The sequence below is a fragment of the Chinchilla lanigera genome, unplaced genomic scaffold (genome assembly GCF_000276665.1).
Source record: "Chinchilla lanigera isolate Chin_1 unplaced genomic scaffold, ChiLan1.0 scaffold00028, whole genome shotgun sequence".
In the NCBI taxonomy this organism is placed as follows: domain Eukaryota; kingdom Metazoa; phylum Chordata; class Mammalia; order Rodentia; family Chinchillidae; genus Chinchilla; species Chinchilla lanigera.
Window position 1 is genome coordinate 10317330 of NW_004955429.1, and position 25300 is coordinate 10342629.

At 38.5% G+C, this 25300-nt stretch overlaps 1 protein-coding gene across 1 annotated transcript in view; it reads right to left on the minus strand.

Moving 5' to 3' along the window:
- The window catches only part of Stam (signal transducing adaptor molecule (SH3 domain and ITAM motif) 1), a 59116-nt gene that overhangs the window by 10373 nt on the left and 23443 nt on the right, over positions 1-25300 (minus strand). Inside the window, exons 3-9 of the mRNA XM_005386961.2 lie at positions 17926-18001; positions 17750-17845; positions 15834-15980; positions 10889-10979; positions 9249-9441; positions 7343-7437; positions 3801-3889 (exon numbers count right to left, since the gene is read on the minus strand). Coding sequence (XP_005387018.1) covers positions 3801-3889; positions 7343-7437; positions 9249-9441; positions 10889-10979; positions 15834-15980; positions 17750-17845; positions 17926-18001 — 787 coding nt within the window. The remainder of the gene's footprint in view (positions 1-3800; positions 3890-7342; positions 7438-9248; positions 9442-10888; positions 10980-15833; positions 15981-17749; positions 17846-17925; positions 18002-25300) is intronic.

A 25300-nucleotide genomic window follows, 5' to 3' on the forward strand; every position in this document is an offset into this window, starting at 1 on the left:
TTAACCAGATAATGGGTATAAAACTTTCATAATTTATAGTTTTTTCTTTTTCTGGTACCAGGAATCAAACTCACAACCTCATGCTTGCCAGGTATAATTTATAGTTATGAAGACTTCAACTTTGCTTATGTTTGTAGCTCCCAAGAATTCTTATTTTTTTAAATTTTTTTTCAAATTTTTTTTATTTTAAAGAGAAAAGAACAAAAACAAAGACAAAAACGAAACAACATAAAAACAATACAGAATTTCAAAACCAGGAAATCAACAATGTTTGTTCTATTACTTATCTTCTAAGTAGCTGCTCAGATTACCAGATACAGGTATGCAAGATTGATCAAACAAACAATTAAACACTAATTGTTCCTCTCAATAAACCAATAGAAATTAGTAGTACAATTATCTTAGCTGTGTGTGTGTGTGTGTGTGTGTGTGTGTGTATTCTTTCTTTTCTTCTTTCCCTCATCCTAGTTGTTCTTTCCTATTAAGCAGTTTCTGTCCCTTTCACAATATCTACTGTACCTTTAAGTTTTATTTACTCTTTCAGGTTCTTAGGAGACAATACAGTGTTTACACATGCGGGTCTGATTTATTTCACTTATGAGTATGGTCTCTAGTTGCACCCATTTACCTATAAGAATTCTCTTTAATAGCATGTAAACTTAGACCCTAGAGAGCCATTCCTCTATATTTTTGCTAACAGAGATTCTCTTAAATTAGAAGATATAGAGCCGCATTTAAACTTACAGTGTGTGAGTTCTTCTACCCCTTATATCACGCTGAAGGATTTCACTTTGTTTGGAGCAGCTGTAGCTTAGCCACACAACAGGTGTGACACCCCTCTAACGATGGCTTGCTATGACTAACCACTCAGTCATGCCTTCTCCCCAGTGGTGAGAGCAGCTGCTGTTTCAGTGAGGCAAGCTCAGCTCTATTACAGCTGTTCTTGGAAGACGGGCTGTAAGGATTTACTCTGCATTTTCTTTCCACCAATGTTTCAGTGTGTCACTAAAAGCCAGAAAACTTGCAGTTTCTGTATTCTCGCATGTGAAAAAGGCGGGAAGGTATCTCTCCAACTCATGGCTCAGCTCTATTTCAGGATCTTTGGTTGTAAGGATCAATAGAACTAAAATCATCATTACATAATTATATGGATAAGTACATATATATTTTTAATCAAACTAGTTCTAAGCTCCCAAAGAATACAACTGAAATAATCACAAAGCCTTCTCCATGCACAGCTTTTATATGGTTAGAAGTCGCATAATAATTAAAGGCTATTAATTCTAAGAAAAGCAGTAATTCAAAAAAACCAAAATAATTGTGAAGGAGAAGTTTGAGGATGAATTAAGCATTAGAGTGAAAATAATAAAAATGTTTAAAAACTCAACTCAGATGAACAAATGAATTCTGGATTTTGAAATGGCTACTACTTTTCAAAGTAAACGGTTCACCATTTTAATTTTAAGAAGTCTACAAAGAGGAAGGCATGTATCAGAAAAGTTTGTATACAGCCAAAAAAAAAAAAAAGGTAAAATGAGAATGGACAGTCAACTAGCATTTGGATAAGCTGTTTGCTTGTTTATAGAATATTATATACTATTTGAAATTATCTGCTGTCAAAGAAATGCGTTTCTTTATAGAGCACCAGCCTGTCTACGTGGATTTCCTCCTGCGAGGCAATCTCGCCTAACACAACTTTTCCTGGCCCTGTTGGACTCTTGGCAACCTTCTATACACTGTTTCTCTAAAAGAACCATCTTCTAACCATTTCCTCCTGTCTCTTCTAAAAGAATGCTAAAAACCTCTAAAGCCCTTTACATATTTTAAAGGTGACTTCTCATATTCAGAAGTTTAATATGTTTCAAAGGACATGATTTCCAGGATATTATATCAAAAAGTTACTTCATCTAAAGATATCCAAAGGAATTAAAACAGCACAGCAATGTACATTCATCCCTGTTAAAAACCCGTCTGGGACAGGAGATGTGGCTCAGTGGCACAGCACTCAGCTCCAAGGCCCTGGGTTCATCCCAGCACCACAGAAAAGCTAACAACAGTCAGTCTCTGTCAGAAAGTTCAAACTGTTCATTTTTTTCCTCCCCAAATTCAATACAAGTTGTTCCACCAATATTCTTGCATTCTTTTAATCTTAAGTCTCATGCTAGAATCACAGTGCCCTATCAGTGCCCTATTGCTTTTTAACATCAACTCACTGATAATTCACTTTGTTCCTCTATTTTTTGGTAGCAAAATATGTAAGACCATCTCCACTGTGTTACCCAGTCATCAGAGTCACCGTTTTCCTAAAGCCAACACCAATATTTAAAATTGTACCTGAAAATTTTTGTGCTGTTGGGCAAAGCACCACTGCAAGCTTCAACACAAGCAAAGGGCAGGGCTGTCTCCTGTACAGTGGGAGAGGAAAATCGCAAGGGCAAAGGAGAGCAAGAAAAGGATGGACGGCGGCAGCAAGTGCGCTCAGGCGGGTCAGTTTTAGGGAAAAATACTTAATGATCTATACCAGGAACCAGCGAACACTTTCTGACAGCGAAACTTCAGGGCACTGCAGGCCATATGATCCTCTGCTCCTATTACAAAAGTCTGCCCATGTAGAGCCATATAAAATATGCAAACAAACATAGCTGCATCCCAAATTTGACCTGGAGGTGATGATATCTTACATGGCTTGCTAGTTCCATAATCTGATACTGTCCTGTTAATTCAACAGTTATGTTAAAATTGTTATTTGGAAAAGCAATGTCTGAATAGAAAAAGGAAACCACAAGCGTGCTTAAAGATGAAAAAGTAACCAGTTTAATCTTCCTTTCCTTATATATAACAATAGCAGAGGTTTTCATAAAGCTAAAGTGGGTAGGATACAGTAACTTAATCCAAGACTACCTCAAGTTTAAATCATAATGATGTGTAAGTTTAGGTACTGCTATCTAGCTCCAGAGACTATGGACTGAGCTGCCGTCCAACCGACAATGTACTTTCAGAATGATCACTGAAAACATGCATTGTTTCAGATGTGACAATGACACGAAGACATTTCACAGGGAACTAGCATCAGCTTTCCCAAAGTACCTAAATGTGTTCCATCCCAGGAGGAACCATGAGAGTCCCATGAAACAGTTTACACAGTAGTAATTTAATGGCAGTTTAATTTTTAGAAACAGTAACTTGTTTTATTCACAGAACAGACAGTAAGTGTCTCTCAGGAATGAGCAAATAATTCTAAAATGCTTGTTAAGTACAAGGGGAAACAGGTACTGCTATAATATCAATGTGAGTGTAAAAACCCCATTTACATAATAATTTGGCACTATCTATTAACACGGAAAACACACAGATCCATCAACCTGACAGTTCCATTCTTGGCTATCTAAAGACACAGAAAGACGTAAGTGCGAAAAGTCTCACTGTAATACTGTTTGCGATACAGCAGCAGTAAAACTTGGAAATATCCATAGTGTGTAAGAGAATAACTAAACCATGAACCCATTCTCTGCAGCATTAGGCGGGAATGTTCTCCCCAGCTCCCTCCTGGAGACAGGAGCCAGAGCCTCACATCTCTAGGCAAGCATTCTGCCACCAAGCCACATCCCCAGCCTGCAGGGGAGGTCCTGACAGGGTCAAAATGGGGCTGGAGAAGAAGTGTCAAGAACACTTAGTACTGTCTGAATTTTTATAATTAAGAAAACACAAGACTAGTCAAGTAACTGATTATTTTAAAGGAAAGCAAAGGCATTCCAACTTCAACGTAAAGTACAACCGTGACCACCGAGGAAATTACTTACTTCATCAATAAAAGCTGGTTCCGGCTCGGGCTCTATCGTCTCTACCTGGACATCATCACTAAATTGTACCGTCTTCTTCTCTGTTTTAACTGTAAAATACGTAAACATTACCTTTTCCTTATAATAAATTTAAGATTATATTTGAAATGCTAAGTTGAAAATCTAAGATAAAACTTAGATTTTTTTCCACTTGTTCCCCTCAAACAGACTCAACTGACAGAATTGGGCTGCTAACAGAAAAACACTGCTAAGAACATTCTTCAAATTCTATCAAAATTTCTTAATTTTCCCTTGCAAAGATTTTATGGATTCTGTAAAAAAGACTTCAGTAAAATGTTATGCCTCTAAAACAAAAATGAATCACCCACTATAGAAGAGTCAATAAACTTCTAGGGAAAAAACAGTTTTACGGTGGTATAAGTGAACTCTGTATTTCTTTTTTTTTAGAACTCTGTACTTTAAATCAATTCTCTTTTTAAATTATCAGTCCTTTTAAGGATAAATCCCACTTGACAGAAATACCACCCTGTTTCAGTGTAGCGAACTGAACACCAGCTCTCTGCTCCTTGGCATGCCACCCAGCCTGCACCAGGACAGTCACATCCAGGCCAGCGAAGAACTCTGCAAGTGGCCTTGCTGGGCCCTGAGCTGTCTGTCCTACACATCAGCTCAGATTTTCTAGCTATGTTAGATTTTGAAAAGACAAAGGGGTCATTAAGAGAATGGCAAGCCAATGGATAAAAACACAACTCTTGCTCACAAAAGCAATTTTTAAAAACTATTTCATATAACTAGTAAATGTAAAGTTATTAATGAGGAATTTCCCAATAATAGTAAGAGGCACATGCAGTTCTAAAGGAATGAACTTCCTTTCTGTATTTTCTTCCCTCTGTGAGATTAACCAGAATTCACAAAAATATTAAGAATCAAGACAGACAGGAAAATGTCAGTGGCAGAATCAGTGAAGGAAAGTATTTACTACACTATCATTGCGCTTGAAGAATATTCCATTTCTCCCAAAGAACCTCTAAACAAATTTGATGTCATATGCCCATTTTATACATAAGGTGGATAACAAAGACTAAAAATCCATTCACAAGAGAAAACTAGTAAACAGCAAAGCCGGGATTTGAATACCACTCTGCCACGCTCTACTCCTCCATCCTCGTCCTGCAATCTGGCCTGTGATTTTACTGCGAGCAAAGAAGTCCTGTCACTTAAGTGCTTTGTGTTTTGTCCTTCCACATAAAACAGAAATGGTTCAATTTCCAACATAAATTCGATATTCATCTCATCTGAGCCAGCATAAAACAAAGCATTCCACATACAAAAAGTTTCAACTGATTCATTCACCCATCATGGGAAACTGCCATCTACTACAGGTAATTTTGTTTTTATGGCTGTTATCCATAAGAAGACATGGCAGATTTCATATAGCTGATGATATGCAAATTATAGCTCTTTTTGTCAAGCAACTAATACGTGTGTATGTAGTATATAAAAATTATTTATATATACGAACGATAATGTGTTTTTATATCTTATATCTCCAAAACAAATTAGGGCAGATGCTTCCATTTGACAGGTTAAAAGAAGTGGGCTTCTACTCCCTCTAAAAGACTAACACAAGGAGGTCATGCTAGCATTCATCTTCCAAGCCTGAGAAACAGCTGCATTACTTAATCTCTGCTTCTCTTTTAGACTGCCCAGAGAGAAACACAGGAGGACTAGCAGACTTACATTAAAGCTGCATAGTGATAGGAAGAGAAAGAGGTGCAATGGCTACGTGCTCTTCATGAGATCCTGAATCTTGTCTTGAGCAGAATTTCTGTCCAAGACAATTCTAAACTTCCCAAAAGCTGATTTAAGGATCAAGAAAGTCCCAAAATCCAAAAGAAAACCACACATGCACATGCATGCACGCACACATACCGCCACCACAAGTCTGGTTATTTAAAAAGCTAGCGCAGTAACGTAGATATGGCTCAGTGGTAGAGCACTTGCCTAGCATTTGCAAGGTCCTGAACTCAACTCCAGTACATAAACAAGACAAGACAAGACAGGACAAGATAAGACTAAAATCCTCTACAGGGCATGCGGGCATACACCTATAATCTTAGCACTCTGGAAGGCTGAAGCAGAAGAATCACATGAGCACAGCCTGGACAACTTAGTGGCTTAGCAAGACACTGTCACAAGACTTATAAAAAAAAACTTTTTTAGAGGGCTGGAGATATAGTTCAAAGTGAAGGTGAAGGCCCTGTAAGTAATCCCCAATTACCACCCCACACCCAACACACACCCACAGCATACTACACAGTGCCATTTACACAAAGTTCTAAGAAAAAGGACCCTGATAAGAAGTATGGATGTCAGGAACCTGTTTCTACAAAGGTAACGTGAACACAGTGGCTGTAACTATGAGAAGACGGTGCTTTCTTACAGATCTGTAATTTCCAGGTAATGCCTTCTCTTCACAGCGCAGTGAAGTCCCTTCAATGCCAATAGTGTGTATGTATTACTTTTCCTGTAGATACTTATGTGGTCTATTACTGGATAATGTGGGGAAAAAAGATGGCCAAGACAAAGTCCTTTCTTCAAATTCTTATAAACTAAGTAAGAACCAATAATCTTGTGATTTATAACTTTCTTTCATCTCTTCCGACACTGCACAAAGATGAAATCAGATATTCTGCCACAGAACTACAACCTACTGACTTATATATAAAAACTCTAAAAATCTGAAACCTTTCAATCATTAATATAAATCTTTCAAGGCTTGCACAAGCTTTTCTGTTTACTTAAGTAGAGGGCGATTACGACTTAGATCTTGATGACTCGAAGCTCACCACTATGAAGTTCATTTAGGGGGAGCTAACTGTCTCCCAGTGCTTTAACAGAACACAGTAAGTTACACCTCCTGCAGGTATCACGGATGCCACTGGTACCGCTTTTCCTCCAAAAGTGAACGTTCTAGAAATGAGCTTTTCTAGAAATAAATGTTTTATTTTTAGTTCATTCCTCATCAGCAAAAGTTTAGAAATCAAACAAAAAAACCATAATTATTTAAATATCAGTCAATATGACTGCTCCTGTACATCAGACATGGCGGCTTAGGACCATTATGATGCTTTGAGCCTCCTGCTATCAAACATAGGGCAAGATACTAGAACACTGCCCTGACCTGTGAGGAGGAAAACCCTTTGAGATTATAGTGCATTCTTATACTTCTAACAGCTGATTAAAAAAAAAAAACCTAGTAACTCCGTAACACTTAATAGATTTGTACTTGTTCAGTGGCATGTATTCAGATACATACAGATAATTTTTAAAAGTCCACTATGTGTGTAAAGTTAATCTTGGTAGAGGATTTCAGTTCTTAGAGATTTTTTTTCTGATAAATAATCTGCCCTGACACTTGGGTGTGTGTTAAGGGGGGGGCCTGGGCGGTACTAGTATCCGTGAGTCACTGCTTCAGAAAGTTAATTAAGTAGAAGTTTATGGGTTACCTGCCATTCATCAACACACTGAAAAGCACTTACTCATTTCTGGTTCAGCAGTGAGATCCGCGGTCACAAAATTAGAGGGAAATAACCCGATGCCTTGATGGGTTTCACCTTTCCACCAGTTTGGATCACTATGATAAACAAAAGGAACAGTTTACTATAAAAAGGATTCCCAGAGCTGGGCACGATGGTGTACAACTGTAATCCCAGCACCTGGGAGGCTGAAGCAGGAGGATCTCCCCAAGTTTGAGGCCAGCCTGGATTACATAGCGAGATCCTGTCTCAGAAAACAAAAAAAAAAAAACAAACAAAACAGAAAGGATTCCTATAAGCTTTTATTTCTATAAATCTTTCTTTTATGTATTTAAATTATTACCAGATTGGAATCCCACAACAACCCAGTAAAGGACTCACTGAATGTGCATTTATTACAAATAAGAAGTGAGCCCTCAAGAGCAAATGAAAACTATTAGTTTTCTATCTCTTTGAAAGCTAATGAATCCTTTGAGAATCTAATAAAAGCTGTGAATTCTCATCTAAAAGAGGCTCTTCTGCTCAAAACATGTCAATTTCAGGTAGACCCTGGGCTCTAGCATAGATGTAAACCTTCATTCCTAAACCACTGCTCTTTCTAGTACATATTAACAAGGTTTTTTTTTTCCTAACAAAACACATATGAAAAGGACACCATTTTTCGCACTAAACACTCACAAAGAGAACACTCCCTAGGGGCTGGGGATTTAGCTCAGCGGCAAAAGCGCCTGCCTGGCAAGCGTAAGGTCATGAGTTCGGTTCCCGGTACCAGAGAAAAACCAAAAAAAAAAAAAAAACAACAACAAAAGAGAACACTCCCTAGTGTACACCCACGCCTACTTTACCACTGTGCCCCTAATGCCCAGTGCCCGGAAGGCTGGCAAGCATGCAGTGGGTATTTTATCAAACAACACATAACCAAGGTTTTGTGCAATTTCCGGTTAACCAGCTCAAGCTTTACAGCTGCTTTTCCTCACTTAAGAAAACATATTAAAGTATAAATGTTATGGTCTGAATATTTGCCCCCCTGAAATTCCTATGCTGAAATCCTAACCCTCATGGCCATGGTACTGGGAGGTGGGGCCTCTGGAAGTTCGTCTGGTCATGGAGGCAAAACTTTCTAGAATGGAAGTAGCTACCTTATAAGGAGACTTGAGAGAGTGCCATGTCCCGGCAGTGAATGAACTGCTGTCTATGAACAGGAAGAGGGTCCTCACAAGACAGGAAGCCTAGTGGCCTGGATCTTGGGCTTTCCAGCATTCACAACCATGAGAAAGTTCTGTTGTTTAAAAACCACCCTGTCTATGCACGTCTGTTAGAGCAGTGCAACAAGACTAACACAGGAAGTGACACTATAGAAATAACCTTAAATCAATCTGAATTTATTTTTTAAAACCATTTGCAAATTTCAGTACATCATTAGTAATAATAATCTGTAATAATTCATTTTCAATTGCAACATCAGAGTTATAGCTTAAAAACAAAACTGATAGACTGGACCACTTCCTCTATAATATAAATGTATAACTTCACGTAAAGTTCTCTCCCACATGTTGATATTGTTCTGTATAAATAAAATCAAAAGACTATGCGTTTCTTACAAATTCAGTATAGTTGCTAAAATTTAACTTCTTGGTTGATTTAACATTTATAATATTAGATGAAACCAAAAATGAACAGATAAAAGTAGACCTCCAAAACAAATAAACTATTTAAATAGTATAACAGAAAAAAATGAAACTACAGAGTAAGAATGTACACAGCAGGTCAAAAGCAAATCAGCTGTCATTCTGAGAAAACATCGAGTCAATACTTTGATTAGATTTGGTCACTGCATTCAACAAAAATAACATGAAACACGAAAGTATTAGGTATGTCCATGAATGTTCAATTTACAATTCGCCATTACCTGTCATCAAGAACTGTGATAATTTCTCCAGCTTTAAAAGTAAGTTCATTATCTTCAGCAGCTTCGAAGTCATATATGGCTCGAACCTTCCGGCCGTCATGTTGGTGGTTGGTTAAAAGGGTGGACGTGCTTGGATACAGAGTGGAAAGGGTAGTAGACTGCTGCCTTTGCTCCTTGAGAGACAACTCAATGGCTGGAAAATAAAGACCCAAAATGTTCATCTTGCTAACAGTGCAAAGAAGTACAAACAGATATCTCAACATGAAAGGTATTAGTCTTTCAACTCCAGCTGGAAACTTGGATATATCCTGATACAACAGAGTAAACAAAACTCATTTTGTCAATTGTATTCACGTATTTTGAATTGAAAGTTTAAAAATAAATTGACAAAACATCACATTTTTATTTTTACCACACAGATATAATTTACTCTAGGTAATAAAAAAAAAAAAACTCTTAGGTACTTCTTTTTTAACTTAACAACGGAAATTTTAGGTTTTCTTTCACCTTCTTAGAATTTAAACTCACAAAATGATAACCAAAATCACCCCAGCATCAAGAGGTCCACACCCTGCTATAGATTTACTTAATAAGAATCACAAAAGTATGGAATAAGAACCTGAATTTTATTGTCACAAGGGTAACTGTCATGTAATAGGTTCTAACCTCACCTAACAGATCCCTCTCAAGTGCCTTTCCTCTCTCTCCCCCATTACGGGAATATAAGAAAATATCTTTTAGGACCATGAGGAAGATATATCCTCAAAAAGTAAAACATGGCAAAAAAAACAACAACAACAAAAAAAACCCACGTAATATTAAATTTTTGCGGGTGTGGTGGTCCTGGAGACTGAATGCAGGATCAATGCATGCTAAGCAGGAGCTTTACTACTAAGCCATACCTTCAGCCCTTCAAACTTCTATTTTATGAAGCATACAATTATCAGGGCTAAAATATAAGGTAAGGATTCAGGATAAGTATTTTGCAATAGAAACAACAGCAATAGATTAATATCTAAAAGACTTGTACATATTATCATCAAAATAAAAGCACAATAAAAAAAGACAATTCACCTGACAAGATCAGAATAGTCAATATACATACAAAAAAAGATCCACCTCACAATTAGTCATGGATATAAAAAATAAAAATAGTTCACTATTACTCCGAAACTATCAGATACAGAAAAATTAATACCAAGCATTGTCAGATTAAAAATGATCATCATAGCAACAATAGCTTCCATACATCATTGATGGAAGAAGAAAGCCATATAGCCATTTAGCAAGGTTGAAGAGAGACCTATCCTACCCTGCAACACCACTTTCAGTCACACATAGTAAAGTCTCACCATATTCACAAAGAACATGCGCAAGTGTTCACTTTAACACTTGTTACAGTGAAAACAATCAGAAAAATGTCCACAGGGAGAGGACGGAAAAAGCACACTGCATCAGCACACTGCCGTAGGACACAGCAGATGCCTCTCAGAGAGGAAAGACATGACACCAGGAAGGGAACCAAGGAGATTTCTGCTTTAGCTGTAAACTTCTACTTGCTTTACGTTCAAATATCCCAGGGAAATAATACTCAGCTAGGAAGTTATCTTCTGTGCACCATCAGGGAGTTCAAAACCCACCTTTCGCTAAATCTTCCTCTTCTTTTTTATTAGCCACAGTACCAGGGTCCTTGGCTACCAGAGCTGGGCTTGCTTTGGCTTGTTCTGCAGCCTAGCATAAAAAATAAAGAACACAATATTTGAGGGTTGTTCACCAGTTCCTGTGCTCACACCTAATCTCTCACCATCGACCACACAGTTCTGAAGAAGACAGACATCCAAACTGGATGACATCCTCCTTGGAAGAGAGGGAAGAGTCAGAATTGGGGCAAACCACAAGAGGGGAGGGTGAGCAAGGGAAGGGGACATACGAAGAATTAAGACATATCACGTACATGTACAGACTCCCTACAATCAATGTAATCACCATGTACTGCAAGCATGTAGTAATAAACATTAAAATGTTTAAAAAGCAAAAAAAAAAAAAAAAAAAAGTAGAGCCTAAGCACAATTAAATAAACAGTGCCTACACCACTAAGAAGAAATTCATTAGGAGAAAATGACTGAGAGCAACTGGACACAGGTCAAATACATACCCCTACATTTGTATAAATAGTTTAACAGCATGCAAATCAGAAAAAAAAAAAAAAAAAAAACTACAGGAAATTTAAAGTTTAAAAAAAAAATTAAAAACAGAAAAGGAGTGAGGAAAGGGGAGCAGATTATTTTAAAAGCAGTTTTTTTAAAACATGTAATGCCTATTCAAGTTATAGTTTACTGCTTCCTTCCAGATCAAAAGTCGGAATATTATTCTTAGGAACCCATATTTCTACTTAACAATATAAATGCTCACAAAATCCTACTTTGTAAACCAAAATGCACAGTTAACTTTGACAGCATGTTACTGCCTATACTGAAGATATTTTGTAACTGAGGCAACGTGCTAGTAAACAGACAAACTGGTTCACACTCCTGGAATGACAAGCTCCCAAGACTCATCATTTCCATGGCCTTAGTCTCTGCACTCACTGAACATAAATCAGAATCCAACCTGTTTTACCAGCCTCGGTTTCAACCTTGCTATCAGTTCCCAGAGACTGCTGGCAGCTCTGAGTCTACATACAGGCACTTGCTCCCCTCTGACACACGTCTGCTCCTAATGTGCTTCCTCTTCAGACTCCCTTTGTTCCACACTTTTTTCCCTTATTGAATTAGTAAACAGCTAAAGTATCACTTTCTCAATGAAATATTCCTAAACCTTTTAACCAAGCATTCCCTCCTGTGTTCCTCTGATAACACCCTGATAAAGGTGGTTAAGAATGAAATATAGAATCAAACATGGGTTCAAATCCCACACCACTTTCTAGCAGTGCAACATGAGGTAGGTTAGCCTCTTTGAGGATAATCATAGCGCCTGTACTTCATGGGCGCCTCTCCATCTATATGGAAGATTAGATTAACACAAACGGCTTCCAAAATAAGATGAGATGACACCCATCCAGGTTTAAAGCAATGGTGTAACATTATCTCCAAGGGTCTATAAGGTCAGCAGAGGTAATTCACAGTCATAGCACAAAGGATGCTGAGATTGGGAGTCAATGGACCTACACAGTTGCAAGGTCTTCATATTTTACATCAAATGACAAATATTAATGATGCAGACTGTGCACCGTTACAAACCACATCTGCAGTCCCCAGAGCAAACAATTAAGAAAAGTCACACAGTAGCGCTTCGAACCATGCTTCTATCCCAGCTCCTACTGGAATTATCTTGCTTCTTCTCTGTCTCTATAACTGAAGTGCACGCTCCTTGAGGGAATGCTGCTAACTATTAAAAGCAATCAATAAATGTTTGTTGAACGTAATGAAGGCAAAACACTCAGTGTTACTGTAAAGAACAGTCCTGTATTCTTCACTTACTGTATTTTGTACTGTCAAATGAATGCACAGGAACTGATTTTAGAAAAGCTGATAAGAAAAACACTTTTTGGAATTCCCTTAATATAACTTTAAGCATTCTCAATTCTGAACCATCACTAGCTGTAATCTCTGAAACACAACTATCATATACTTTGAAAATTGAAAATATACTTAGTCTGAGACAGCTTCTATCATTTGTATGAATTTTTTTCAGTCTGGTGAATGTCACCGGACACCCTGATCTTCTGTGGCCCTTGAAGGACTGTCTGTCACTTGACAGGGAGCGCAAAAACAAGCTGCAGCAAGAGTTATGCTCCCAACTCACATTTTTCACGGTGGTAGATACTCAAGCATAAATTTTCTTAATATTTTTACATTATTTTCTTCTGTGCCTGAATGAAAAATAAATACTCAGAAAATTATGTTTTCAGTATGTGCTGACAAAAACCTAACCTGATAAAAACATAATGATGATCTAAGCAACTTAAGTGGGTTTAAAATCTAGACGAAGTTCTGCAGTTGAAATTATATATAATTTCTTTCCTTATTACTGGGAGGAGGGTCCTGGAAATTGAACATAGGCTGGGTTTGAACAACTTTCCTGCTTCAGCCTCCCAGAGTGCTGGGATTACAGGTATTCAAATATTCCTTGTGGCTGCAAGATAACAACTAACAAAATTAGCTTTTGCATATTTTATAATATGTAGCTGAAAAGAAGAAAAATCTTAACTTTCTTATTAGTCTTTTCTGTCCTAAACAGTTCGAACAAGAGAATAACGAAAGAAATCCTCTTGCCATTGTTGACTGTACTTCTTACCCTTTGAAGTCCAGCAGGGACAGACACATTTCTACTAAACTCTATCAAAAGGAAGGCAGAACCAGGCAGTGCCAAGAACGATGGACCAAGAGTCAGCGTGCCTGTGTTCTAGTTCCAGCTGTCAGCTGCAAGCCACGACCCTGGGCAAGTTCCTTTACTGCTCTCAGCCTCACATTCCTGATCAGTAAAATCAGATGATTAGATCAGAGGACCCCTACAGTTGTTCCCACAGCTAACATTTTAGATTAACCAAGCAAGCACACATGTCACACGATGATTACCGCCTTCTAACAGCCAGCCCACTTGTAGAGTGAAACATGGTTTGATGCTTGCACTGAAAGCTGTACCTACAGCACTGCTTCTCAAACTTCAAATGCACTCAGTCACCTGGGACCTTGCGGCATCGAACCGAGAGTCCACAGTATGGAGTGTGGTACCTGAACGGCTTCATCCTAACATGCTTCCAGGTGAGGTGGACGCTGGCCAATGCATCACATTCTGTGTAACAAATTCTAACACTAAATGCCATTCCACTAAACGTCTGCGCTCTTTGATTCTTTGTGTTGAGCCTACTCTTTGATAAATAAACATTCTTTCTATTGTCAAGGGATTTTTACTATCTTGGGTTACTCTGCATAAAATTATTCTTTAACTGCACACCCTTAGAATCATTCCTAGTAAAAGCCAATTATGAACAAATACTTCTCAAAGACATAGTATGATTTTTCAAATGAAAATTTGCTTCCCTCTTCTTTCAGATATACTTCTGGATCTTCACATCTCAAGAGCACTAAGAGAAAATGTGAATACCTTGGGAAGAAAATCTAGACAGATCTGGATGAAAGTAGATACTCCAGATGACTCCTGAACGGGGTCAGCGGCCCAAAGGTAACCCTGAACAGCTGACAATGTTCCACATAGAGCTCAGGCTACTCGTAATATGCCCTGATACATATCATGGAGAGAGAAAGTATACCAAATTACCATACCTTTTAAGCCTCTATGGAATGGTCACCTGTTCCTATATGACATCTCTCAGAGTGATCCCATTACACAATCACGTATGTTTGTATGTCAGGTGTGAGGGGAGAGTAAACCCTTCAGCTAACTCTGCTGGGGAGAATGGAGACTTGTGCACTGATCAGGTCTTAGTAAGAAATAAGGTATCTCATGTGCTCCTCTTCCCATTAACCCCTCTTATCTCTTCCCATTTTCAATGGCCACCATCAAAAAAATCAAACAAATGTTGGTGAGGCTGCAGGGAAAAAGGAATCTTCTACATCGCTGGTGGGAGTGCAAACCAGTACAACCACCATGGAGATCAGTATGGAGATGCCTCAAAAAACTAAAACTAGAAATTCCATGCAACCCAGCTATTTCCCTTCTAGCTATCCTTCTGAAAGAGTTAAAGTCATTTTACATTACCGCAATCCATGCATATCCATGTTTACAGCAGCACAACTCATAAACTCACAACTCAGCCACATCTTGGAACTGGCCCATATGTCCATCAATAGAGAAATAAAGAAAACATGGTATTTTACACAAGGGAGTACTACTCTGTCATAAGGAAGGTTGAAATTGAGTCATTCGTAGGAAAACAGATGCACCTTGAGACCATAACGTTAAGTGAAATAAATCAGACATATGTGCTCAAATATCACATGGTTTCTCTTATATGAGAAACCCGAAATACAAATAAAGAGCAAGATAAAAGATGGATAATATAAGGTAGGGAGATAGATCTCTTTCAAATGGGAAGTGGATGAAGAGATGCGGGGGCAGCTGAAAGAACAACTGAGATGTGTTCCGTACATGTCACCTCCCCACCAGGAATGTAATGCGATCATTACATAATGCACGCAACAGACTAATAAAAAATTTAAAATGAAAATAAAATTCAGGTCTTCATAAATTTCCTACTCAATAAAACATGTAAACTCATCTCTAAATTTTAAAAATACCCTCATTTTTAAGCTGTCATTTTTTGTGGATAAAATTGTAGCTTTAAGAGCACTTAACTGGTAGTGTTATCCGATACAGTAAAGACATCTTGTCCATATAAAAACTATAAAATGTAAATCACTTCATTTACAAAGAAGAGACAGTAAAAAAGAAGTTGGAACATATTAAAATTTCACTGTACCATTTTCTTTCACCTTTAAATACTAGATTATGATTAACAAAAATTCTCCTGAGTAACAAACCTAGGAATGGAAGAAAAAAGAAAATTTCCAGTACATGTAGCTATTTTAGAGAAACTGAAGCATACACAACTTTATAAAATACCTGAGAGCCAATAGCTGGGAAAGTAACGCCTTGCTCCTTAAGGTTCTTAATCATTGCTGATATCAGACTAAGCTGCGGATCGTTCTTAAATTCGTCAGTCCATTCAACCATAAGAGCTTTTAACTTCTCACATACTTTAGGGTGACCCTAAGACATCAGAAAAAAAATTAATGAAAATTTCTATTTCCTAGGTATTGACTGTAAACAGACTCTTTAAGAAGACAAGGAAAAGTAGTTCATTTTGGTTTGCTTTTGGAAGAACAGTGAAACATTACTGCAGTGAGAGAATAAATGGTACAGCTCTTTTAGTCTTAATTCCTGATTTTTAGTGTTCATGAATGTTGTGTTTTCCTCACGATAATCTTCTGAAGCCTGGTTTGTGGGATTTTACAGGCTAATCTCTCAAAAACCTTGTTTTTCAAAATATTTCACCCCATTATGTATAAAACTAATGCATAAATTGTAAAACATTTGGAAAATAAAGTCCACTCACTTATATGTAGTTGCTTTTCAAAACAGCTGCTTGCACCACTACCTAAGTTTGTATATTGTACCTTATAGAAAACAATATTAAAATCTCTTCATAAACACTCAAGACAGGAAAAGATAACACTTATTAATTATTAGAAAATAGCTAAAAATAACTATAAAAGACAAAAAGGATTATCATATTAATCATGTTTAAAAAGCACAAAATTTTAAATTATCAAATTTCTGTGACACTTTTTTCTACTAAAACCTGGCACTACTCATGTTTTTGCAAAAACACCTGAGACATTTCCTTTTTAATATTTAAATTTTTTTTCTTGATGTCTTATGCTAAAAAATTTCTAAAGCCAGAAATAATTACCTTTAAAATATATAAATTTTTATGAGGAAAACTCACACATTTGTTACTAATTTAAATTTTTAAAGCTTCTTGAATTGTGGGATGCAAATCTTTATTCCTTGCAGTTACATGTGGGCTCCCCTAGGGCCCGTTTTCCTTTCTTGCCGTGATGGAGAAATGCAGAGCACCTGGACTGTGGCCTGGCCAGCTACATGTTTTCCTCTATAGGCCTGACCCAAAGCCAGGGCTCTGAACATTCCCAGCCACTGACGACTTGTTGCTGCCTGACACACTAAAAGATCAAATATGTTGGTAAACCAAGAGAGCTGCCCTAGCCCTGAGCAGGTGAATTCTCATACAAACTCCCTAACACATCCGTGTGCTACAGATGTACTTGCATAGAATACCTTGTTCACTGTCCATCCTGACAGTGCAGCCCTCAGTTCCTAAGTGCCACAAACAAATGCATTGGACCCATCACCCTGGCTTCAGGGAGTCCTTCTTTAAACTCACACCCCACCCCATCTCGGGATGTTCTGGGGCTATCTCTGGCAGCAATGCCCTGTAAGCACAATGTACCAGCTCCGGTTGCAGGTATGGCCAGACAGAATAACAGTACAGTTTGAAAAGCCTGATGGGTCATGGTCTTATTCATATAAGATAGAAATTCAACAGTCAAGAGTCTTGTGTTCTGGTTCTACATTTTGGCAGTACTTCTGAAGGGTTCCACATTCAGAAAATACCTCTGTCTACAAAACAAAAATGCCTAAAGTAGACCTGTATTATTGTTTCATTAGATATAGAAAGATAAATATTTTCTTAGATGGAAGGAATGATATAAACAAGAAGCTACCTACACTTTAATATGGCTTGAAAATGCCAACTTTCAAAGTTACATGGATTTGTAGCCTCTAGCAAAATCTTGCTTATATAATGGATAGACACAGCCTAGAAGGCGGGGTGGGGGCAGATGAACACAAGCACAGAATAATCCTACAGTTCTGTGTGATTTAAAATGTGAGGGACTGAACAACAAAACACATTAAGAAAGAAGGTAACCTTAATTTCTAGAAATAACATTCCTTACCTTATTTAATACGTTGCTTACTTCACTAGCAAAATCTCTTGAACATACTTCTAAGTGAAAAATTTTGCCACAGTTTGATACACATGCTCCTAGAAGCTAAAAGCATAAAATCAGAAGTTAAAAGGGATCAACGCTGACAGAGAATTTTCTGGTAAGCTTAAAACAGAATCACTTACAGTCAGTGCTTGCATAGCAACATGAGGGTCTTTGTGGTTCACCCTCCTCATAATAGACCGAAGACAATCTTTAGGTCTAAAAAGTAAGAAATTTAACAATTAATAAGTTACGCATCTAGCATCCTCCCTTTAACTGTAGCAGGCAACAGGATACTACACAAAAGGGAAAAACATGGCAGTTATTTAATGTTTCATAATGACATGTTTGAAACACTGTACACTAATTAGTTCCTTTAAAATTTTTAAAAAAGAGTTAACAGGCTCATTTACTTGGCAATCACGCATTAGGCATCTCAGGCTAATGCTGGGTGAAAAACATTTGAAAATAAAATTGTAGGCCAAGACTCCTACTTCTAGTTGTGACAGAATAAATGCAACCAAATGTATACTCTTTCAGTAAACAATAGAAAAGGAAAAGATACATTTAAAATATATACCGGATGCAGCCCACGGCCTCCACAGTGATGACAGCTCCCCTGGGCCTGCGACGGGGCTGCACTTCCCCAGGGGAGACCGTTACCGTCAGCAGCTCTTGCTCCCCAGTAACCAGGTGCAACAGCGAGGCAGTGACAAAAACACAGACGCGTTGGAAAAGATGCAGCGGAACTGGGAAGAGTGCACTGCTCAGGCACCAGAGAGCTGTAACACTGAAAAGGCCACCTGGGCACATATCAAGTGTTCTCGCTTGACATGTATGGGAGTGAGGTTGAGATCTTTGTATAGGAGTGAGGTTAAGATGTACAGGTTACCACGTACAGGAGTGAGGTTAAGATCTTTGTGATGAGGAACGAGTTCAAGTGGGAAGTCTGACGAAGTGTACGACCTCGCCCGGCACTGCATCATGGGGAGACTTCGGTAGTCAGGTGACACATGAAACCAAACACTCCCTCTACGTCTACCTGGGCCACATGGCTACTCTCCTGCTCAAGTCTGGCTAGCAGCACGCGCTGTGCCGCTCCCAGTGAGGTGTCCAAAACCAGTACCGCACCTTCAATTCCACTCGCCGCACAGAAATCCTCAGCTTGGAGCACCTCGATCTCAAACTTGTATTGCTTTTTCAGGGGATTCTCTGTTGCAGTTACGATTATCTTAAAAACTGGCAGAACAGCTTTTTCTTTTCAGGGCTAGGAATTGAATCCAAGGCCTGTGTACAGGAGGCAAGTGCTCCACACCGAGCAACATCTCCAGCCCGTGAGTGTATGTGTTTTCTAACCCCCCATGCTTCCCTTGCCTGGGTTTTTTTCCCCTAATTCATTCCTTCAAAAAGTAAATCAGTTGGAGGGGGTTAAAAATGATGGACCAGCAGGAAAATGTAGCCTTGTGAAACCTGGAATCAAGAAACTTGGAAAGCAGCAACCTCGGGGAGGAAAACAGAAGCAGAGCTCTGAGAATCAAGAAAAAGTCAACAGGAAAACTAGGAAGTACAGAGAAACTGAAGACAACACAGGGAAAAGAACAAAGCAATCAGAAACACTAACCCCCACATGCGCAAGGTAAGCCCGGAAAGGGCCAGAAGCCCCCAGGAAAAGCAAAGCCTCGGTGCGCAGCACCAGCCCCGACAAAATCCCCTGGTATTACAAATTGCAAATACGGCCTGGGCCTGTACTCCGAATGTGTAGGCTAGAGTTGGAGAAGGAACTCACTGCAGCCTCCACCATACCTGGGACTGATCAATCAGAAGCCATTTTGGAAAGGGGTTTATTAAGACGGAGCTATGCTGAGAATCAGAAGTCACTGAACAACGTCATGCCAGGGTCTCTGAGGTCAGCCTACCGCACTGACTGGACAGGAGGAGCCACAAAGCAGTCATGGAGAAGGGCCGGGCTATCCACAGAACCCCTACGAAGGTGAAGCAGCAGTGTGTGGATGTTATGAAAGACACAGGAGGCTGGTGATTAAGAGACACCACTCTGTGGGGAGAAGCCAGGTTGCAGGTAGGGTTTCGGAAGGGGCTGGGTCTAGAAGTGCTGACTTTAAGTCCAGCAGACTGCTTGGCCCTCCTCACTGCCTGCTTCAGCACCAAGCTCAGTGGTCTGTTTGCTCTTCCCATCTGCCGGCATAATCAGGTATGGACCCCGGCTTGCACAGCTGCCACGTCGCGGGGTGCATGGACAGAAAGGCCTCTGGGGCAAGGGAGGCACCTTACACGCCCACAGTCCATACAGCCAGTGGAGACAGCGGTGAGGTAGGGAGCACAGAAGGGCACAAACACTACGCAGCTGGCATGAATAGAGCCATCAGGCAGACAACATACCACTGACTCACAACGCCCAGAGGGAAAAGCAAGCCGAGACTCAGCATCCACACAGCAAAAAATGGGTGTGGAAACAAAATAGGCCCTTAGAGGTGACTCACTACATTCCACAAACATCTGATAAATCCCAATTCCACAGATTCTGTAAGGAATCACTCACCCAAACACAGGAATGAATTTTTTTTTACTCGTTTCTCTTTTTCTTTTTTTTGTTTGCATTTTCCCCTATCTTTTGTTCTGTTTTTACTTTTTATTTTTCTTGCCTTTTTCTGTTATCTTTACCTAATTTTATTTACTTTCTTTTACTATTTAATTGGATTGTTATCTCACTTTTCTCGCCTCATCATCACCCTTCTTTCTTATTCAAATTTTACCTCTTTTATTTCCTCTGCCCCACCCCTTACATTTTTATTATTGCCATTATTAATCTTTCATTTTTAGGTATGCTATGTTGATGCTATGCTATTAATACTGAATTGTTAAAAAAAAAAAAAAAGAAACAGTTCTGGGGATGTGAACCCAGGGAGTGCTGAGCTATATCCCCAGCCTTATCCTATGCTCTCAAGTTTGTGACAAGATCTAGTGAGTTGCCCAGACTGGGCTCAATCTTGCAATTCTCCTGCCTCAGCTTCTCAAGTAGCTGGGATTATAATCGTGTGACACTATGCCCAGTCCATTACAACTATTCTTAATAGGCTACTGTACAATCAAATATTGGCTAACCATGATCAAAGCCCCAATTTTTCCTAACCCTCAATGCTTCTGACAGCTGGAACACAGCAGACAACATGGAGGTTATTACTACTTTTTTCAAGGGTCAAGAAGACTGGTAGTCAAAAAACTATCTAGCCATACACGTAAGTATGTAAGGGGGACCATGGCGTTACTTTAGTCATTCAGAATCCCCCTTGCCATAATCAGACTGATTAAGAAAAATGGGATCCTGCTACCCAGATGATCTGAGTCGGTGAACCACTGGTTCTGACACTTATAGTCAGTTTTTATTTTGATCTTCTCAGGCATTTGTACCTAAGACTCCTCTGCCTAGCAAGGAAAAACCTCACATAAATACCACGTTTCAGTGTGGCAGCTTCCACAGTGCCACAGCCTGCCCATTCTGTTAGCTGCCTACTTTCTCTTCTTTGTTCTTTTTGCTTTTCTTCATCTTCATCACTATCCTCATGCCAGTGCCTGTCTTGCTCCTATGAATCTGTTTTTTGTCTCTGTCTTTCTTCTTTTGCTCTAAAACTTCCTCCTTGACTTTTTGTTCCCACCTGTTTGTTTCCAGAACTTCTTTTAATGGGGTAGTGAACTAGTGGAACTCCATGTCTTCCACAGCGAAAAGCATATCGCTGGCATTGAGTGTCTTGCATTTACCTTTCATGGAGAGATCGCTGGCACAGGATGTGGCTCACAGCACCAAGATGCTGGCAGTGGACTGCAGCTCTAGGTTCCCTTGGGGATGCTGACACTATCCAGGAGTGCCTCCCTAATGATCTGGGCGATAAAGGTGCTGGGCGGGTATATGTCCTTAGCCCTCTCTGCTTCAGCTGCCACAAGGGCCCAAACCTCTTCTGCCATAGGCCTCCCGGATCTACTGCTGAATTCTTTTCTATTGTTAATGGCGGGGTAGTTATTGCTTTTCTTAAATAATTACTGTATGTCAATACTAGCTTGTATTTGTCTCTACATTACTGCACATCTCATTCCTATTGTTAGGGATGGTATGGCTATAGCTATTATTGATTCATATAGAATGTCAATAACTGGTTAGCCCTTGACTTTATTAATACTGCTGATTATTTTTCTATTGTTCATGGTGGCAGAGCTATTGCTTTTAATTGGTTTTTACTGTATGCCAATATGTAAGTTGTCTTTCTATTGCCAATATTACTGTAGTTTGTTTCTCCTCTCTAATTGGCATAGGGGATTAAGCCCTAGAAGAAAGTTGGACACTAAGAAGATCCTCAAATATTAACACTAAATAGTTTGAATAGGCTTACAAATAGCAAAACATAATCAAACCCACGGACACATCACAGGTAGACAGAACCTGACTAAAGAGATCTCCACAGCAGTGTCAGTTTTTCTATCCTAACTGATCTCAGCCCACAGCACGAAAATAATATAAACACTAGAGAAAGCAAGGCAGGGGCTGGGGATTTAGCTCAGCGGCACAGCGCCTGCCTGGCAAGCGCAAGGTCATGAGTTTGATTCCCGGTACCAAGAAAAAAACAACAAAAAAAAAGCAAGGTAACATGTTTCCGCAAACCCCCAACTTCTCCCAATCCAATCTTATGAACACTGAAGTAGAGGAAGCTATAAGCAAAGAACTCAAAAACAAATGGTCCAAATGTTTTAAGAGATAAAAGAAACACAGAAGCAAATGCATAAGATGTTTAACAAGCTCAAAGAGGATTTAATTAAACAAAGGATTCACCAATAAAATGTTCAACAACGTTACAGAATAAACAAATAATAGATTGAGTTAAGCAAGTTAACTGAGTTAAGCAAGACAATACATGAATGACCACTTCAGAGAAGGATTAGAAAGTAGGAAGAGAAAGCAAGCAGAGACAGATGATGACGGGAAATTTAATGGAGAGCATGGGTGGCAGCCTTCACCAGTGTGAGGGCAAAGTGTCAGAAAAGGAAGACAACGTGGATGTATTTACTAAGTGTCACAAAAACATACTGATAAAATTCAGGGAAGAAAGAAAGAAATATTTTGGAGACAAATAAAAAGAAGTAAAATATACACTGAGGTAACTAACTGTTTGGGGGCATTAGGAGCCTGGTAGAACTGAGTAACAGTTTGTATTTCAAGGAAGGTGATCCCAAGAACAAGGAAGGTGATCCCAAATGCAAGGAGGGTGATCCTAGGAATACCGCTATGATCCCAGTGAATTAAGCAGAAAGAAAACAGAATTCAGGAGGCCTGAGGGAGCTAGAATTTGCAAGACAGAATAGAAAGTGAAGAAAGAACTCAAGATTACTGCAAAGGCATCTATTCAGGTCCTTTGTGGAAAATACCATACATGAAAAGCTACATGAGGTTGGACAGAAAGTGACGAACAACTACAGTATATGTAAAAAGTTTCTTAAAGCTCCCAAAGGTGTCACAGATCATACTAGAGTGGATGGTCCTTGTTGAGTATCCAGGGCATTTGGTGAATAGAGAATTAAGACAGAGCTACACGCTCCCTAAATCCACACTATAACAACTGAAAAATAAACTACAGAATGATGTAACATTTTGAAAGAATAAAGTCCAACATTCCTGTTTTCTTTTTTTTTTTTTCGGTACTAAGGATGGTGGAACCTAGGGACTTTGCACTGAGCTAAATCCTTAGTTCTTTTTCAAGACACTGTCTTGCTAAGTTGCCTAAACTTAAAATCCAACATTCTTTAACAGGGGCGCAAAAAGCTTGTTGTGTCCCAACAACAACATGAATACCTAATATTCAACAAAAAATTTAGATATGATGTGAAGCTGAACACTAGGATACAATAGCTAGGAGAAAATTCAGGATGGATCAGCAGTTAAAGACTTCAAATGAGCTATTGCCACATATGCTTGTTGATGTACAAAAAAGTGAAATATCAAGAAAATGTTGTACAAAAAGAAACAAAACTCTAGAGATGAAAAATAGCAAAATTAAAAACTGGTTAAAATTAATCAGGTAAGCATAAAAAAGTCATAAACCTGAAAATATCCTGAAAGTATCTGAAGCACAGACAGAAAACAATGGCTAAAAAAAGTAAAAAAGGGCTAACACTAAAATTATTTTTTACATGGAAATAAAACAAAACAATAAAAACTGAATTGATATTTAAAAGACAAGTGGAAATAAAGAAAAAAGAAACAGAAGAAATAGATACAAATGATCTTTAAAACTGGCAAATTAAGATTTCAATGTGTTAATAAACTACAGTTTAGTTTAGTTAATAAACTAAAAATGTTCCAAGAGGAACATTACATATTAAAGAGTTAATACCCCCCAGAAACCATCACAATTTTAAATGTGTACGTACATATGAAACAAAAGAATTTTCAGTTATACAAAGGAAACACCAATAGAGCTGAAAGGAAAAATGGACAAATTTATTGGAAATTACAACACGGCAATCTCAATAATCTCATGAAACTTGACCTTGCTGACATGAAATCCCACCTTAATTGGTGATTTTAATATGTCAGGGCTGGGGATTTAGCTCAGCGGCACAGTGCCTGCCTGGCAAGTGCAAGGTCGTGAGTTCGATTTCTGGTACCGGAAAAAACAAAAAACAAAACAGAACAAAAAAAAACAAATAACAGGTCAGTGTTGTAAGAACACAGCACAGCGAAGTGGGGAAAAAAAAACCAGAACTGGAAGTACTGAAACCTGACTTCTAATCTTACCTCTGCTTACTACTTTTGGATAAGTTCTACCACATTCTTGGGACCTCAGTTTGTGTGTAAAATAATCTCTAATGCCAGTAGGACTCTATAGTTCTTATTCTACAAAACATAGGATGTTTTAAAAGTTAGTAAAATAGGGGCCAGGGATATAGCTCAGTGGCACAAGTGCCTGCCTGGCAAGCACAAGGTCCAGAGTTCAATTCCAGGTACAATATAAATAAATAAATAAATAAATAAATAAATAAATGTTAGTAAAATAAAAAATAAATCATTTCCTAAGCAAGTAAAAACAGAAAACTCAGATATATTCAGCTATCACTCCCTACTGTTTAGTCAAGGAGTCAGTTTCCTCTTATCCCTATTCTCTCCAAAATCATCATGAGAATTTCCCCTTTACAATGGAACATTCTCTTCTAGATATATGAATGTTATAATAACCTAGTTCTAAAAGAAGAGAAGTCCCATGGAAAACCAGTGAAAGAAAAAGCCCACTTAAAGACCAATAAAAGAACAAAATATGTCATAAGAAATATTATAAAACCTGTAGAAGACTTATAAGAAAACTTTAAAACACTACTAAAGGATACTAAAAAGATATGCTATGTCCCTGGATAGGAAGACTTGATATCGAAAAAGACATAAATTTGTTAATTTAAAACCAAGTCAATTTAAGAAGAAAGTTTTGTTTTAAAACTATTCAAGTCAATTATAAGATTTAT